The sequence below is a fragment of the Diplotaxodon limnothrissa genome, linkage group LG18, assembly GCF_057381915.1.
Source record: "Diplotaxodon limnothrissa isolate DT_005_m linkage group LG18, D_limnothrissa_male_GT1.1, whole genome shotgun sequence".
NCBI lineage: Eukaryota > Metazoa > Chordata > Actinopteri > Cichliformes > Cichlidae > Diplotaxodon > Diplotaxodon limnothrissa.
The window spans coordinates 18,519,809-18,538,685 of record NC_140613.1 but is presented as its reverse complement, the minus strand read 5'-3'; the positions used below and the strand labels follow the sequence as shown (position 1 = coordinate 18,538,685).

The 18,877-nt window shown below is 43.3% G+C and overlaps 1 protein-coding gene across 2 annotated transcripts in view; it reads left to right on the top strand.

Annotated features, from left to right (window-relative positions):
- The window catches only part of pbx1a (pre-B-cell leukemia homeobox 1a), a 49,749-nt gene that overhangs the window by 28,071 nt on the left and 2,801 nt on the right, over positions 1 to 18,877 (top strand). Inside the window, exons 4-9 of one of the 2 annotated variants that reach the window (XM_085378498.1) lie at positions 11,827 to 12,071; positions 13,637 to 13,827; positions 13,997 to 14,132; positions 15,408 to 15,567; positions 16,478 to 16,590; positions 17,723 to 17,812. In XM_085378498.1, coding sequence (XP_085234624.1) covers positions 11,827 to 12,071; positions 13,637 to 13,827; positions 13,997 to 14,132; positions 15,408 to 15,567; positions 16,478 to 16,590; positions 17,723 to 17,812 — 935 coding nt within the window. The remainder of the gene's footprint in view (positions 1 to 11,826; positions 12,072 to 13,636; positions 13,828 to 13,996; positions 14,133 to 15,407; positions 15,568 to 16,477; positions 16,591 to 17,722; positions 17,813 to 18,877) is intronic. The other variant, XM_085378499.1, reaches the window with a different exon arrangement.

Sequence of the window (18,877 nt, the reverse complement as noted above, 5' to 3'; positions counted from 1 at the left end):
ACTGGTGTCCCAAGTTGACCTCGCTCTAACCCTTACTCAGTGAGAATGCTTCCCTTAGCAGTCATTAGCCAAATCTATTTGCATTATTTTGAAATTAAGGCAGCTCTAGTAGTGTCTAGTGAGGTTCCCCATGTAAAAAAAAGTGCATGCATTTTCCTTCTAAGTATTCTGTTTTGTTTATGCAAAGTGTCTGGTGCTATTTTTTTTTTAAGTCAAAGGCAAACAGTCGCACATATGGCATGCTATAAGCAGATCTTAACAAACATTTTAAGCCAAGAAAAATGAGTGAATGCAGCGGAGGTGGTCTCACTCGTGGACAGTGATTGCTTACATTGTTTTTCTTTCCTTACAGCTCAGGGCACACTGAGCATTACTAGTCTGCGTTTGAACATCAGGCCTGGCAAAACAGCAAACCTCAGAGGGATTTCTGTAGTTGTGACAGCACCCTAACAAACTGCACACGCAGCAGGAACAAAGCCACTATGACTTATTTTCTCTTGGTGTGAAGCTTGCCTGATAAATGCGGGGAAAGATGATATTTCCTGCTCGGGCATATCTCCCAAGTGTTGCAGCATTATTGGCAACTTGTAACCCATCAAGCATTCGGGCATGAATGTGAGCCTTGGTGCAGTCTTTACTTTTGTTTTGATGACGAGCATGAGATAAGCGAATCCGTTCTGCTTTCAAAGGATCTATTAGTGTGCAAATATTGAGTGCATAATGTGTTTCAATCAAGTATTATACTTCATGGTGATTAATTGCTTGATTAAATTAGTTGATCGCACATATTGTATTACAAAAACAATGATCAAACATTTACTCCAGTTTTTCAAATGTGAGTGTTTTTGTTTTTCGGCTTTGCATCACAAACAGAATGGCTTCATGCGACAAAATGCTCAGTTGCAGATTTCTGACATTTACAAACAAATTATTTTATTCGGCGATAAGATCGTAAGATCCTTGCCAGTGATTTGGTCGATTCACCAGTCACCCTGCATTCCTACCCTCACCTATGGCCACGAGCTGGGGGTAGTGACCAGAAAACCAGAAGTTAGCTTCCTCCAGAGCGTGTCGGGCCTTAGAGATTGGACAAGGAGTTCATTCATCCAGGAGGAGCTCGGAGTAGAGTTGAAACTTGATACTACTCCAATACTACATTGAAAGCAGCTAGTTGAGGTGTTCTGGGCATGTCCTACTGGGAGGAGACCCCTGGGCAGATCCCAGATTTGCTGGAGGAATTACATCTCTCAGCTGGTTTGGGAGCACCTCGTTGGCCTACAGGAGAGCTGGAGGAGGTGGCTGGATACACGGTGGTGTGGGTATCTGTGATTAGACTGCCCCTTATAAGCTTTTTGATGCGGCCCTCCACAACAGTCCCAGTTTCTCATAAGATCCCTTGGGAAAACGAATGGCCCACCTCAGGATTTTATAAAGAAGAGTCATTTTTATCTTTTAGATAAACATTTGTCCTCGCTTTTTATTAAAGAACAGACAGACTGTTACTTGTTTCACCTTTTCATGTTTATGTGCAAAACCTGAATAGATCAGATAAAACAAATTCAAATACAGTTAATTGTTAAAGTTGTTCATTTTTTGTTTTGCTAATTACAGTTTTTCCTCAATTGCTTTGGTGCAATTCTCACATCAGAAAAATCATTGTCAGCACTCTTAATGCAGTTCTCTTTTTCACACATATCAAAACATGAGAAATCAGTCAAGCACTTCAACTCTGATGAATGAAAAAAACAAACATTTCACCACTGTATTGAAACTTAGACATCAAATTCTTTTAAAAACATTTTTATTAAAAATCTTACTGACAGAGAGTAGAGCAAAGATGAAGGCCTAATGTACATTAAAAAGTGTCCAGAAACAAAAATAAAATGTGAAGGATTTATTTAAAACTTTGCAAAATTGCTGAAATCTCCAAAAGCTAAATACTTGTGAAACTGTATGCATCAGAAAACAGGCAAAGAAAATAAATACAATCTGGTCACAGCACCATCTGTTGTGTAATCCAGTAAATTCATCTACATACATTAAGAAACCACTTTATTAGGTACACCTGTTCAGCTGCTCCTTGATGCAAATAAGTAATCAGCCAATCACAGGTCAACAACTCAAAGCATTTAGGCATGCAGACATGGTCAAGACAGCCTGCTAAAGTGACTGAACGTTGCATTATTGTTAGTGTCGGACAGATTGGTCTGAGTATCTCAGACACTGTTGATCGATCGGGATTTTCCCCACACAACTTGGGTTTACAGAGAACGGTCTAAAAATATCTGTGAGCGGCAGTTCTCTGGATGAAAATACCTTATATTTCGTAATCATAGGTCAGAGGAGAATGGCCTGACTACTTCAAGCAGATACAAAGGCAAGAAAAAAACTCACTCAACCACTCGTTACCAACAAGGTGTGCAGAAGAGCATCCGTGAACACGCAGCACATCGAACGTGGCACAGATGGGCTGCACTTGGACCACACTTGGACGAGCAGCTGACAAATCTGAAGCAACTGTGTGATGCTATGATGTAAGCATGGAGCAAATTCTCTGTTTCCAGCACCTTGTTGTGCTGAGCAGCACAGCAACAAAGCAAAAGGGAGTCCGACCGCATACTAGCAAGGTGTACCTAATAAAGTGACCAATGAGTGCATACGTATAGTACAAGCCCGTGTGTCATTGCCATGTCACAGGTGCCATGACACAAGGCTAAGAGTATGCTCTGTGTTTATGTTTGCTTCTAACTGAAGGGCAGTTTTAGTGCTGTTACTGGCCCTGTGTTCCTGGCCTTGTTCTTTATTAGTTTATACAAGTTTGAAGTAATTTGGCTGAAAACACCAGTGCAGTCCAACACAGCATGTCCCTTGGAAAATTAATGGCCCACTTCGGGACTACATCATATAAATTAGAGTTGCGAGATTCAAGTGAGAAGTGTATCACGTCTAATGTGGCTGCGTTACTGATTTGAGAACTGCAAGAGTAGTGAGAATGTCTTTTCTGATGTGAGAATTGCACCAAAGCGATCGAGAAAAGCTGTAAAGTTAAACTCTGTTGTTATTAGCAGAGATACGTTGAGGCCCACACACTAACTAATAAAGCTTCTGTGATAGTTATTTGAATTCAATCAAATACTTTAAGTAACAAAAGTAATAAAAATGTGCTGATTAAACAGATGTTCACATTATTAATATGAACATAATTTTCGTTGCAGTCATTTAAACTAATTACTCTTTAACTGATATTCATTTAAGATATGCTTTCTTTGTAAATCTGCCATTTGCAAAATAATGACTGTCATGAAAATGTTGTGGAGTAAAAAGTAAATTTGCCTCTGAAATGTAGTTCAGAAGCATAAAACAGCATTGCAGGTCCAAAATTCCTCCACGTTGTGCTTAATTGCAGCAGCTCGAGTGAAGAAGAGTAGTTGTTCTTGCGGCTATAGCTTAAATCCCGGAAATTCATCCTCCAGGAAAGTGTGCTGATATTTTTAGCTTTGCTGTGACTTATCATGTGGCAACAAAAGTGTCTTTTATGGATTTGCTGGAGTGTGATCTAAACTTGTGGAAAGCTTCAGGGATTTTGCTGTATGGTACAAATGAGGGAAGCTGAACAGCTACCAGTGATTTAATCCATGAAATATACAAATGTTGTCTCTAAAACAGAACAAATTAACTACTGACCAGTCAAGAAGCACACAACACTAGCACTTATCTCATTTGGATCTGGCTCTGATGTCACTTTTCCTTGATGCACAGATAATGTATACGCTGTAGGTTATCTATATATAGAAAAGACAAAAGGATCTATTTGCAGAAGGCATATGGCTAACATCATTATCATGCCATTCAAAGCACTCAGTGACCACTTGTGCTTTATGGAGGGACGCATTGTCATCATTGGAGATATTGCTCCCAGTGGGCATGAAATGTATCATGGGATAATCTAAGTAACCACTCAGAATCTTTTTTAATAGTATAGGATAGCGCAGACTGAGCCATGTGACTGTGAATAGGCTCTGTGCATCATGTTAGTAATAAAATGTCCCGGCGGCATCTCTGTGTTTCTGTTCTCTCTATATTTTCCCCTGTAAAAAAAGAAAGTGGGTGTAGTTTTTTTCCTTCTCCTTCTTCCACAGACTGTGAGCCAGGTTTGCTTTGCGGTGACGGTTGTGTAAAAATTCATGTTCACATGTTGTCGAGTGAAGCCGAGCACAGCGAAGCAGAACCACAAGCACTACTGTCTATGAGCGGCCATATGGTGGGTGTCCTTGCATGGTAGCTTAAGGGAGCCTTTCTCCCTGAGATGAAACAATTTTGTTCAGCAATGAACCTCGTCTCTCAGCCTTTCGTGTTCATCAGACCCTGCCCCATCATCCACCTCTGAGATCTCACAGTGTATCACAGCTCCCGTCAAACTGCCTTGAGCAGGGATGGCAACCCTGGGCATCCCAGGTAGACCTAAACAATCTCGGTCACGTGGGTTCTGCCTCCCCCCGCTAGTCAAAACCCACCCCTACTCGTCTCGCCCTGCTCCGTGCCTCCAGATGTGGCTTAATTTACTGCGACTCTGCTAATTGCTGTAATTAAGGATTAATTACTGTTAATTACCGTCGCATAAACTCATCACCAGTCAAAGAGCGAGGCCTTATGAAATGTGCCATGCACAGGAACACACACCGCGGGGACTCGAGGAGGATTGTTTTAGTGGACCTCTTGTTTTGTGTCTCGTCCTGGTGCGTTGGGAGGGCTTGTAGGGCAGCAGTTAGGGCAGGACGCTAACTATCACGGACAACCTCCTCCTGGCTCCGAACACTTCACACATCACCTCCTCACCAACTGTTGCCCAGAACAGCGTCAGTGCGCTGGCATTTGATTAGAGGCTGAAAAAAAGGGGTTTGTTTAGCTACTTAAACAGCAGGGGGAAAAAAATATTGACAGCTCGCCTAAAAAATGGGGCTTCATGGATCAAATATCTCATCAGTGCTGAAACTCATTTTACTTTGCCAGTAGTTTTGAGACATTGTTTGATGCGTTGGCCCACCCTTTTATGAGGCTAGAATTTTTCTGCCAGTACTGAAGCCCATGAAGGATTGACGCCAATGTTTCATACGCCCGGCCACTCTCTTTAAAGTCCATGAATATCAGATTCAAAAAATGGGCAGACGATAAATTCAGCATGTATGGTTAAAATTCTGGCACCTGTATATTCGTCCCTCTTTTTCTCTTCTTCTTGTCACCTGTCTTATTGTGAAAAAAATCTTATAAAACATCTAAAAATAAATAGATTTTTTAAAAAAAGCCAAACCCTGCCTGACGTTTATCCAAAAATGAATACGACCAGTCTTTGTGTACTTTGTGGTATCCTGTGGACTGTCCTCTCTCCACAGAGACATCTTTGTCTCTCTGCTTGCAGGCCGCCTGTGCAGCTCGCTGGTCCACAAGCTTGTGACTTCTCAGCTATTCAGTTGCTGTGGTTTCCTACGCAGCCTCGAGCAGTTGGAACTGCATGGGCTGAGCATGAGTTTGATTCAATCAAGGAGATATATATTTTTTAAGACACCTTAAGAGAGACAGACACCCAGGGGCTAATGTATTGCCTATTTTGAATAATGAATTATTTTAATGAAGGCTTTTAAATGGGAGTGCTCTGCATTGGTGGCAGGGCGGTGCACTGAATGGTCTTCTCCTCTGGCGCTGGCTGCCTCATTATCAGGCCAGCCCCTCAGGCCTCAAACTGGCCTGCTTAAGCCTCAGATGATGACGATAATTACCGTTATTAGGAGTAGCTGCAGGGGGAACTTGTTCTGAAAAACACCAAGCTGAGTTCTTGCCACCACCGCCGCTGCTGCCGCCGAATGAGAAACTGCCGGTCGCTAGTGGAGAAAGCCGGAGAAGGGGAGAGACAGAGGGGAAGAAAAAAAAAAGCAAGGGATGAGGGGAGCGGCCACCAAATCCGCCTAATGTGACGCCTGTCAGCTCGTCTCCCACCAGCTGTCACCTCCCAAATGCACTGGGGTTCATTTTTTTAATTGACACCTCGCTTTCCTATTCCATTTCTATTTTTCGCCTCTCATTCTCTCTCCATCACTCCTTGCCAGCACCATCCACATCTCCTCATCTCTGTCTGTCTCTCCAGTATTTCTCTGGTGTTTTTCCTTGTCCTTTTGTGTCCCCATCCCCCCACCCAGTGACAGATACAACACTTCAGCTCTGCCCCTTTTCTGCACATGATACTCGAGATGGCTGATAAAACATAAAGCTGTTTTTAGCGGTACTTTATGACTATGCCCTTGTGTACTGAGGCTGTACAGCTTCCCATTATCTGGTGATGGAGAGAACATTTTGGGCCTGAGAAAGTTTCCCATGAGTTCATGGATAGCCACAAATCTCGCTTTGAGCTTGAAGTGGAAAACATTTTAGGACTCCTTAAAGCGGCACCGGACAAGCACGCCCCTACTCACTGATAATAATAAATACGTACAATAATTAGCTTTATAACAAAAAAAAAGGATAATTAATTTTCCCATGGGCCAACAGTAAGTAACTGGGACCAGTAAGCTGAACTCATTTCTGCTCAGTATTAATTTTTATCTCTTTATAAGCTCACTGGTGTCCCAGTTACTCTATATGGCCCCTTGGGAAATTTAATGGCCCACCCCTGCCTCACTTAATAAAGAAAAAAAACACGAATACGGATAAAAATTCAACTAAAAAGGAATTTAAAAGCTAAAATGAAATGAGCTGGAAACTAATTGGCAGTAAATGGAAAAATTTAAAGCGAATAAAAAAAAACAAATACACTGAAAAAATGCTAAACTTTCAGTTTCTTTCACTCTCCTTTTATTTTTTTGCTTTCCTCCAACAAACATGGGTGTTTTTCACTTGTCAGCCAGTTTCCATATTTGCTTCCATATTGGTTTCCATACTTGTTCCATGTCCATCATTATATCCTCTTCCTGCTTTGGTTACGCAATCGAGCCTTAATTACTTCATGACAATAAGTCAGAAAAAAAGAACCCCAACTCGTCTCTTGCCCCTGTAAACAGCTCAGTGTTAAAGAGTTTTCATGCGCAGGCTGTGAGCTATGATTAGTAATTTCATAATGATTGTCCTTTCTTTATTAAAGCCCAGATTCAATTCAATAGAAATGACCACATATACAGTAAATTGGATTTAATGTAACATAATATTCATTCAGTGTTCTCGGTAATGATAATTGCATTGCTCAGTAGTTTACCTCAACTCTGTGGGGTCAGTTTGAAAAATGTCACAATACCGCGTTTTATGATGATTGCTTTCCCGCTACCAAGTGAAATGTGTTTGTAACTGTGAGCATTGAAAAGTGTCGAGCTTGAAAGCCGAGATCAGTGCCGTCGGACTCGTCTGTACAGATGAAACAGTGATTACCTGTTGACAGAAAATTCAATCACAGAGTATTGTGACGAATGCAGGGGTCAAAAACTGACCGGCATCGCCTGCTGCAGCTCCCTGTCGTGAGGATTCCAGTTTTTGCAGTCGATTTAGTAACCTAATATCTTTGAGCTTGGTGCTGTAATTCGCACAAAACGACAGGGCTTTGGAAATTACAGATCGATGCTGAAATACGTACTCTTTCGCGGCTAAAATTGTGAGCTCCTCACCTCGCTTTGAGAGGAATTACCCTTTGAACTGCCGCGATATTAATCAAATTTAAAATAGTTTCAGTGCATCAGAAATAAACCAAAAGCAAGCAGTTCAATGAAACAATGCACGCTGGAGAGGAGAATTATCTCTGGGCCACGTTTAAAGAGAGCTCCACATCACAGTGTGATTGCAGGTCTTAAGGAGCACTAGAAAGAGGCTGACACATGTCGCCGTCTCTGCTATTATGCAGTATTATTTTGAGCCGTTGAATTGTGGGTAATGTAGGTGCCATATTTTGACACTAAGGAAGAATGAATGGAATTTAAAATGTGTCCATTTAACTGTCCATTGTGAGTCAGACAGTGTTATAGGTGCGCGACGCTAAATCGGCGCAGTAATCTTTAAACAGCTTTCCATTATCTCATTGACAGAACGTACGGAGCCGGAGAAAGTTCGCGCATAAATCACACATCCTGCAGAAACATGGCAAAAAAGGACTTTAAGGATGAAGAATCTAAATGTTTTCACGGCTGATATTTTGTCGAGATGTCTGATTGGCGAATTCGTAACGATTGTCCTTTTCTTTATTAAAGCCCAAATCGAATTCGGGAGGAATGATCACACAGCGCATACCGTAAATTGGACGTAATGTAACGCAATATTCATTTAGTGCTCTCGCTGATGATAATAGCATTGTGTAGAAATGTAGTTCACCTCTACGTCGTGTCTGCATGAGATATGGCTCAGTGCTGCCTCTTATGAAGACTGCGTTATTGGGCTTGTATCAGATGCAGATGAGGGCAGGATGGTGAACTCCTTGAAGGCGCGGGGGGGGGAGGATTTGTATTAGTGATACTTGTCATGTCTGCTGTAAATCACGCTGCTTTTTTCAGGTTCCTAGGTTGTTGTTGTTTTGTCTCAGAATGCTGTGTGGCAGGGATGAATGGTGGTGATGTTACATTATCATGTGGCTGTCGCTTTCACTCCTGCTGACTGGTCTGTGACAGGCCCACACACACACACACACGCACACACACACACACACACACACACACACACGCGTTTGTGTCAGGAGCAGGCCTGATTTATTAACTGCTGAAACCCAAGATGACGTTTGCCCACACAATCAATACAGAGCACAGCCACTGCCTGGTCCTCTCTGGGGTCATGTGATGTGGACAAGAGCTAGGCAAGAGAGAGGACGCACACATACATACACACTACGGGGCTGTGGAGTGTATTGCATTACTGTATTGATGGGAAATGGATCCAGTCCAGTGTTGGCTGCTAGCTGCCAGTCAGAGGCAAGAAGGCTAAACTTTCATCGTGGCTGTCAGGGACATCACTGCTGCCTTGTTTGATTGTAAATCTTCCTAATTGTGACAGAATACTTTGACGTCATTAATTAAACATGTTTTCATTTAAAAAAGCTTGCAGGGCGCCAGGCTGGGTGCTCAGGGTAGTCCGGCAATGTGCGTAGCTGTGTATTTTTTTTTACTGTGTGCTTCCTCATTATTAAGAGTGCTTACATTTGTTCATCCAGTGTGTTTGCATGTGTGTTTGTGTGTGTGTACCTTGAGTCTCCCTGTATGAGTGGGTGGCTTAATCGTCATGTTTATTTACACTCCTGTTGTCTGCAAACAGCAGGCAGTGCGGCGATGGGCATGAGCCAGCTCTTAAGGAAGTAAAACGGCATAAATTAATCCTGTCAATAAGCAAAACAAAGGCTTATTCTTAGAAGTCCATTCATCATATAGGAAGTGGCTCGAGAATAGTTTGCGATGCACATTTATTTTTGCCCTTTTTTTTGGTGGTTGTGGGGTTGGTGGCCCAAATCTCGGGAAAGAATTGACACAAGAACGTGCAAACAAAGGGAAGGAGAGACGACAGGAGGAAGGATGGAGGGAGGGAGGGAAGGAGGAAGCGACAGAGAGGGGAATTGCGTCCTCTCATTGTTCAATTAAGTCTGTCGGTAATGATCAAGATGAGATGATGGCCATCTTCCTTTTATAGATACTAATCTGTGACTGTCCGTGGAATAAGAGAATCGCAGAGTGGGGCGGTCTCCGCTCCTTTGTCGCCACCAGAGAAAGTCAAAAGTGTGTGTTAAAGAGTTTTTCTTCTCTTTTTTGCTGCCATTGTTGTTGTTGTTGTGCAACTGTTGGGAGCGGGTGACTTATTTTAATAGAGGGCACTCGCCTTTGTCAGGTGATTACGTTAATGTATAGTCCGTGGTCGCAGAGTTCACGACGAGCGCTTTGACTGGCATTGAGGTCTAATCGATTTCATTGCTATTACTGAACAGAAATAAATAAAGCTGATGGCTGTGGTTGGGGTAATTATGCCACAGCACAGTGAATTGTTTGATTTTCCTTATTAATTGTATTTATTTAATCCATTTCATGCTTTTAGTTGTGCACTCGGGGACTTGGAGGGAATGAATAAATCACTCTTAGGCTCATTAGATTCCCCCTCTGGTAGGGATGTGCCACTATTTTGTCAGAATCAAATTGGCGAGTGTTATAATTTCCCGCTGGTGTGATTCACATGAAAAATATCCACATATTCATCTACCAGCACATGTGCACATGCGCCCACACACACACACTCGCGCACATGCGCCCACTCCCCCCCATCTGAACTCCTGACCTTTTCCAGCCGTCTGATAGCCATTGACATTTGCCTCCTGAGCTGCGCTTGCTCACGTGTTGGAGCTGATGGGAATGGATGATGTTATTGCTGGAGGAGAAAAAGGGAGGGAAGGGGAAAAAAAGGTGGAGGGGGTGGATGTGGTGGTCGGGGTGGTGACGGGGGGGCAGTTGAAAAGAGGTGGACTGTGGTAGACAAGCTCCCCACGCGGCTCCTGGAATCCATCTGGACCCCCTGCTCCCCGGAAAGGTCACAGGGCGTCTCAGCCTTACATCCTCATTACAAAGGAGCCGTCGCTGTGACCTGAGACTGTTTAGCTACAATATGGCTTTCTCTGTCACACAGCCTGTCACATCCCCTCACTGCCTACAGCCATCACGGAAGGGACGTACAGTATGTAATGTAAGACCGTCCTCTTTAAGCATTTTGATTGATGTGTGGATTAAAGTGTGCATGACAAATGTCGTGGCAGCTTTGTCTTTGTCCTTGAAGACAGGGGATGGAACGGAGGGGCTGCACCTGGTCGGCTGTTTTCAGCTGCTCGCTGAAAAGCAGGACGCTCTGCTTCTTTACCGAGGGAGCCTTCTGGTGGCAGAAAGAGGCAGGGCAGTAAAAAAAAACCTCGTTCTCTGTTTGAAAGTGAGGGTGAACCACTTGTGCACAGTTAAAATAGTGTTAGAAGAGCCACCGGCGGAGAGTTTTCGTGCGAGCTGAGCCTGCACTTGTGCGTGTTGTGGTGTGGTATGTCATTTGTGCTTGTCCACCTCAGCAGGCCTGTCTTTGCTGTGTTTACACTTCACTCTCCACACCATGGGAGATGAGTGTCAGCCGAGAGCTGAGCGCCTGTAGGTATGAGAAGCTTCAGTTTAGCTTCAGACGCTGTCCTATCTAAACAGTGGCTGTGGCACCAGCGTCCGAGGCGTGCTGTTATTAGGCCGTGTACAGAAGGGAGAGATATGGATACAGCTTGAAACAAATGTTAGATTTATTCCTACTGAAAGAATATTTTCTTTGTTAAGTGATGCATTTTGAACTCTTAATTATGATTAATGTTACTATATTTCTTTAATGTACTCATCATTTTTCATTTCTGTGTGTAAATATGGCACTGGGACTATTTTATTTAACTCAAACTCTGGCAGGACTCATAATTGTTTTGTTTTTCTGTTTAGACATTAACAGGATAATAAAGCCCTCAGCTAGAAACTGAACCTCAGCTAGAGACATGAAACATGAACTCTGGTAGGAGTCTGTGTCGTTTTTCTTTTTTTCTTTTTTTGCATGAAATGATAGTCAAAAATAATGAAATGATAGTTTTATGCTCTCGCTCAGCTGCCAGCCTGTGTAAGGCTGCAGGTTTTTATGGCGTGGACTTGAACTCTTTTAATGACGCCTGTATTTCAGGGTGTCTACTCAGTAAAATGGAAGAATACTTAAGACTCCTTTCTCAGGCGCTGTAAAATTTTTATACCCACAGTCATTTTGAACACCCATGCAGATCGGCCCGTATTACATCATTGCTCTCGTGACCTCTTCTTCTGTCCTCCACAGTGCTCAGTATTCGAGGTGCCCAGGAGGAGGAGCCTCCAGACCCCCAGCTGATGAGACTGGACAACATGCTGCTGGCGGAGGGCGTGGCCGGACCGGAGAAAGGCGGCGGGTCGGCAGCTGCGGCCGCCGCAGCGGCAGCCACCGGCGGCATTGGCGCCGACAACTCAGCAGAGCACTCTGACTATCGGGCCAAGCTGTCTCAGATCCGGCAAATTTACCACACGGAGCTGGAGAAGTACGAGCAGGTGGGGGAAAAGCAAGCTCATTCTTTATTACACGTTGCTTCAAAACACATTCAACACTTCCTCAGCTATCATGGATCACGGATTTAGCTCAGGTCCTCTGTGTGCACAAGTTATTTATGTTGCTGTTTTAGTATAATGCGAGTGCATACATAAGCTGTATGTAAGTGAGGCTTTTTTCCTGAAAACTGAGCCCTTTGCTCAACGAAAGACACATAAATTTAACCCCCCTTTAAAAGGATGATCTCCCGTATTGATGTGCCCATGAGCCAGTCAATGGTACGAAACTCCCTTTTTTCTTGGATTGTGTATATGGATATATGTAACAAGGAATCCTGTGTGTAAATTCATTATTTTATTAGAGAAAACCTTTTGTCAGCAAAAATGTGATTTTTCTATTCTTTGGTGTTAAGTGTTTGAAAAAAGGCAAAACGTTGCACTTTCATGTTGATGGATACAGAATCTGTATTTTGTGAGAATTGTTGGCATAAATTTCAGCAGTTCCAAAAATCAATGTGGATGGAAGATCTTGCCGTTCTGTCAGTATGACCTCACTGTTTTTGTAATGTTGAGGATCTGGCTTTTCATTTTAGCTTTCTAACGTCCCGTCCAGACCAGATCTTCTTGCCCTTTGCATGCTGGGAGAGGCTCCACGCTGCCAGCCTAAATAGGAATAAGTTGGTAAAGGACAGACGAGATATTTTCCTGAGGATGTTTAAGTAATTTTGTCAGTCTAAGAGTATAATGTTCTTGAAATCAGCACTCGTGGGACAGGCAAGCCGAGCCTTTCGGAGATGCTATCTTCAGCAGGCAAACAGCCATTATATCAGTCACACACCAGCTCTTTTCCAAAGACTGTAACATCTTGTCATTCCCGTGGAAGTCAAAGCGTTCTGGGTTTGTCATCTTCTCCGAGGAAGGCTAGTCATCGCTAACTGTCAAAGCCAATATACACCTGAGCATTTTTGTGTCACCACGCTATGTACACCTCACGTGGTATGAGTGAGTAGTGTCTAGCGTGTGTGTGTGCAAGCAGAACGGCTGCTCAGTGCATCACTTTGACTGACGTAACCCTGGTGTTGACAAGCAACAGACACCTTGACTCTGAATGCAGTCATATCCAGTGACTGATTCAGACAGAGAGAGAACGAGGTAGACGGAAAGATGGAGTGAAAAGAGAGGGAGACAGTTTAAACCTCTTGAACATGAACGGGACTGAAAGCCTGCTGTCATTTTAGATTTCTCTTCACTTGTCACATTCTCTCTGCTATTGAAGAGAAGTCTTTTTAATATTCAGAGCACTGCAAGTGCTCGCTGCCTCCGCTGTATGACTCCGCTGCCACATTTGTTTGGCTTGAAACATCGCTGCGTGTCTGCCGCTTTAATTCAGACTATTCTTATTACCTCTAACACTACTGCTGTTACACTGTCAGCACTGCTCGTGCCAAGGCTTACCAGTGAAGGTGCAGGCTCACCAGAATCCAATTTCATCCTTTTGTTCTGTCTGAAGCTGTCGAGCCTCTGCGATAGTTATTCTTTTTATGAATCCTGCCTGTCTGTGCATCCAGGCGTGCAATGAGTTCACCACCCATGTGATGAACCTGCTGAGGGAGCAGTCTCGAACACGACCCATCTCGCCCAAAGAGATCGAGCGCATGGTCGGCATCATCCACCGCAAGTTCAGCTCCATTCAGATGCAGCTGAAGCAGAGCACCTGTGAAGCTGTTATGATCCTGCGCTCACGCTTTCTTGATGCCAGGTGTGTGTCTGTGCGCCCCCAACTAAATCTTATTCATATGTACTTATATTTCTATTTGACTCTAAGCTGCTTTTTTGTTATCACTCCATTTGATTTTGTTATTACAGTTATAGATTATTGATGGTGCAAGGGAGGAGTCATTTTTCTCTTCTGTGTTTTTTCTGATCAGGCGAAAAAGGAGGAACTTCAACAAACAGGCGACAGAGATCCTAAACGAGTATTTTTACTCCCATCTCAGTAACCCCTATCCCAGCGAGGAGGCCAAAGAAGAACTGGCCAAAAAATGTGGCATCACAGTGTCACAGGTAAGATCCTAGGCAAATTGAGAAAATTAGGCTCTGTGGTAAGTGTGTTGCTCAAAAACAATTCAATTATTCTAAATCAGCAGGGCTCTGTGCTTCAGCGGTCGGGAGCCCTGTCAGCCTGGGGTTACCATTAGAAACACTCACATTAAAAACAGTTGGTTTTCTTACCAAGTTGTCAGTAGTTTCCAAAGCTACCAATACCTTTCCAGGAGCATTTGACAGTCAGTTGATGAAAAAATGATTCACAGTTTTTTCATGGAAAGACTGGATAGTTACAAAGACTTTAACTATAAAAGCTTCTTTTTTGCATGCATTTTCTTTTTGTACTGTAACATTTTTGCTTTATCATGGATCCTCGTTTTTCTTTTTGGGTTGTTTCATTGTTTTTTGTTTTGTTTTTTTACTCAGTTGGTACGCTGGCTATAATTTTCCATCACTTCTTAAATAAATACTAGTAATAAAGACGACCACCCAAAAATCTAATTTGAATAGGGCTAAAAAACTCACAGGGAATAGCAACCAAATTCAAACATGTAGAGCGTGGCAAAAGCTGAATATGGAAAGTTGATCATTTACCTGCTTGAAGTGCAGAGCCACTTCTGCCTTGGGCTGTTTTATTGGAGAGCCAGTCAGCCAGCCAGTGTAACTATGCAGCATGAATTGGTATCATTTCTATGACAGTAAATGTCAGAGAATCTGCATATAAGAGTCGTTAGTGAATTTCTTGTGATTGCTTCAACTTTGGACTCAGCAGCTTTGCAGTGTCATGCATCTGCCAATTTTTTTGTTTTGTTTTGGGGTTTTTTGCACCAATACAAGATTATTTTTCTGACTTATCTTCAATAGCAGATTATTTTTCTGTAGAAATACATGAAATGGGTTCTAGGTTAGGTGGTAACAGTCATTTGCAGTTCAACTGCAGGAAAAAGTTAAATCTGGTCCATGAAGTCCTCATCAAAACAAGAAGAGTGCTACTGGAATACTGCTGTTATATTTCTGTAGTGCTGAGAAGGCCTCAGTTTTCCCCCAGATAAGGTGGAGGAGGTGGCTGGAGAGAGGGAGGTCTGGGTGTCTGTATAAGCAGAAGAAAGTGGATGGAGGGCTTTCCATATTGCTCTGTTCCATGAGAATTAATTCGCAAGCAACATGAAATACCGTGCAAAGAAGAGAGGAGGTTATTGTGCTAACTGGTGTACATGGCATGACTCAGACTTTTTAGGTGTGCAGAGTATCATCTTATATTTGCTTTTATTTATCTTGCTACCGTCTTGACAGGTATCAAACTGGTTCGGGAACAAGAGGATCCGATACAAGAAAAACATCAGCAAGTTCCAAGAAGAGGCCAACATGTATGCAGCGAGGACTGCAGTCAATGCAACCAGCGTGTCCGCTCACGGCAGCCAGGCCAACTCCCCATCTACTCCCAATTCAGCAGGTGAGCTTCGGGCTCTGATTAAAGGCCGCTGGGCTATAGTGAAACAAGTTCCATCAATAGAGGCGTTATCAATATTTGTTGTTCACCAGAGCAGATAGAAGCGTAAGATGGAGCGTATTGACGTTCTCATACCAAAGCCACAACTCAAGAATTCAGTCTCTGGTGATGTTTCTTATAGACTAACAGAACGCTCTCCTTAATTAACCCAGTAATACACTTTGGCTTTCTTGCCGTTCTTCTTCCATTTTTCTTCCTTTCTTCTCTGCCGTCGTTATCTTCCTCCCTCACTCATTCGCTCTCTCTTTCTCTCTCACTCTCTCTCTCTGTTATTGACCTCTTGGTCTTGTGGACGTTAATTTTTCCTGCCTCTTGTCCGGTTGACCTCATGTATGCCATTAAGCTACTCAGAGGGCAAGCAGAGTCTTTTGTCATATAGAGACTTTGCGACTGTATTGGATTAGGACCGGGTGTTGAAATCAAGTTACGCGATGGTCTCTTTACATCTGGGGAGCTGGGGTCCATTAAAGGACGAATACGATTCTTTGGGTCTTCCTGCAGATCAATTATTACTTCCTTAATGAAACACTAGCAGCACGGACATGTAACAGTAATATGATCCATGAGGCTCGTTTTAATTGGATCTTAAACAGTTTTACGACGAGAACCTGTCGGATTGTTCTTGCTGGTTGATTCAGTGCGTCTATTGTGTGCAACTTTGTAGAAAAAGTCTTTTTCATAATGCCTGCCACGCTCTCAAACTAACCCATTCAATGCCTTTGTGCTTATGCATGATTTCATTTTAACTCCTTTTTCTGTCCCCCTCTTCTTCTCTGTTACTATCCCCTTTCTTCTGATCCTTCTCCTCCTGTCTGCGCGTCTTTCTTTTTCTTCTGCCTCTGTGTATTCTCAGGTTCTGCTGGCTCTTTTAACATGTCAAACTCCGGAGACTTGTTCATGAGTGTGCAGTCCCTCAATGGGGACTCGTACCAAGGGGGGCAGGTTGGGGCCAACATACAATCCCAGGTAGGCGCCTCTCCAAGTTTAGCATCCCATGTGGCCGTAAACTGGCACATTCCTGAGCTCGTTTGTGATGTGGTTTAACCGCTGACCAGTCTGGGAGTTTAGATGCCCACAATAACTTGACCTACATTGTGAAACGGAGGTTATACTTAGCCTGAAGCACTACATTAATGTAGAAACCATTGTCAAGCCACAGTTGAGTAGACGACTGCGGACAGTTTTGGAAACGGTGCAACACTCATCAGCACCTCTGACAAGAGTTCACATAGCCACTGGTGCACTTTGTAGCTCCCTGACCTTGCCCCAGTGGACAGTCATGACCAACGCAGTGTTACAACTCTCACCACGGATTATGGAATCACCACCCGTAGTGAAGGCCTCATTTGGTTTCAGTGCTTTCGGCATCACTTCCTTCTCCCTCCATTCCTCCTCTTCTGTTCTGATCAGCACGCCAATCGCTTTAGGTCGTTCATGAATATGCAGAAGGGACGGCCCTTATCGTAGATAAAAAGGTCTTCGGGGTTTGCCCTTAATTATTGAACCCGAAAGGGTTTATTTTTCTGATCACGAATGAATGACCTCAATCTCAAAGATTTGCAAGTATAAAAAAGGCACAAAGTACAAATTCATATATGTTTGTCTAGTTGGTAGAGCAGTCAGATTTGTTGTGAAATCCATATGGAAAGTGTGTTTCTGGGGAAAACAAATATAAAGAAATATGAATTGGACTGTGGAATCTGGAAAGAGCATGACAAAATGTTAACAGTAGAACAAATCCTGCATCACACCATGGTTTTATTGGCAGCAGGTGATACTGTGGCACTTCATCTGAGTGTTTGCTCGACTTTAAATAGTTTAAAGAAAAGACACAAGTCTGGACATAAGAATATACAACAAGAACAACAAATACATTGATAATTAGCTATCCTATATTTACTCCTGTGTTTTTGTCCTTTTGTGGCGTCTGTTATCGAGCTTGTAATAGAGGCCAAATCATTCTGATTCGCTGTTTGTAACCTTTTCCTGTTTATGATACCCTTTTACTATCAGACTGACCTTTCCTTGTGCATTACTGTCTTTGTTATCCAGAGCTTTTGTCTTACTGGTCCTTTTGTCTGTGTCCCCGCTGTTCCAGGTGGATACCCTTCGCCATGTTATCAGCCAGACCGGAGGATACAGTGACAGCCTCGCAGCCAGCCAGATGTACAGTCCACAGGGCATCAACGTAAGACCTGTAAACAATCTCATTCTGTCCTTCTCAGTGCTTCTTTGCTCTTTTACTTTGCAGTGATTCCCCAGCTGCACAATGTTGGTGATATCGCCTAAATCTGTATGCACACTAAAATGCCACTTAGCAGACTTTGCCGGGGTTGGGCTGTTGTCCAGCCATTTGCCCCCAACCCCCCTCTGTCTTCTGCCCCAGTCGTGCCCTATGGTGGCAGGCAACGAGGCAGCTACCAGGCTGAGTAGCTGGACATGCTCCTAGCCTGTCGGAGGATATTAGCGTTAGCGAGGCACCTGCAGTCGACAGAAACAAGGACACAGGTGTCATCGTCGCACCAGACGCTGCTCTGTCATTGCCACTGTAGGACGACTCATATTTATTTCCCCCTCCAAGACTGGCTTGGAAAAAAAAGAAGTTCAGAGTTGCTGCTAATCCTTAAAATAACTCGTTAAGCAGCCTGTCAAAGCCTCAGCCAGTTGTCTCGGTCTCCTTGCTGGGCCGGGCAGGGCGGGACAGGCAGCACTCGAGGCAGTGTGTTAGCATGTAGATCCACAGCGACAGGCCGAGCGGGGCTGAACAGAATCAATACGACAGTCACAGGGACAGAAAGAGCGAGGCTTTGGGCTAACAGTCCAAGCACATTGGCCAGATCATTCATCCACAGGAACAGCAGCACTGACAGCCAAGCCTGCAACACCCCTCGTGCTAAAATAAGAACGAGAACGCGTCCAGCGCGCTGCAGCATGCAACAGGCTCATTTTACATCTGTAATTTAGGCTAATAACAACACACCAAATTATGAATCTCTGACCTCAGTCGCGCAGCTAATTTGGCTTCTTTCTTTTTCTTATTAATTTTGCTTTTTGTTCATAAAAAAAACGCTTTTTATATGTGGAGGTAGTAGAGGATTATAAAAAACTTTGTTCTGCTCTAAATGCTTTTTTCTTTTATCTTCATTAGTCTTTGAGGATTTTTTAAACATCAAATATCAAATGAATTAGTAATTCAGAGAAACGTAGCGTATCATGACTGCAGTGTAATTGTCATACATAAATGAGTGGTTAA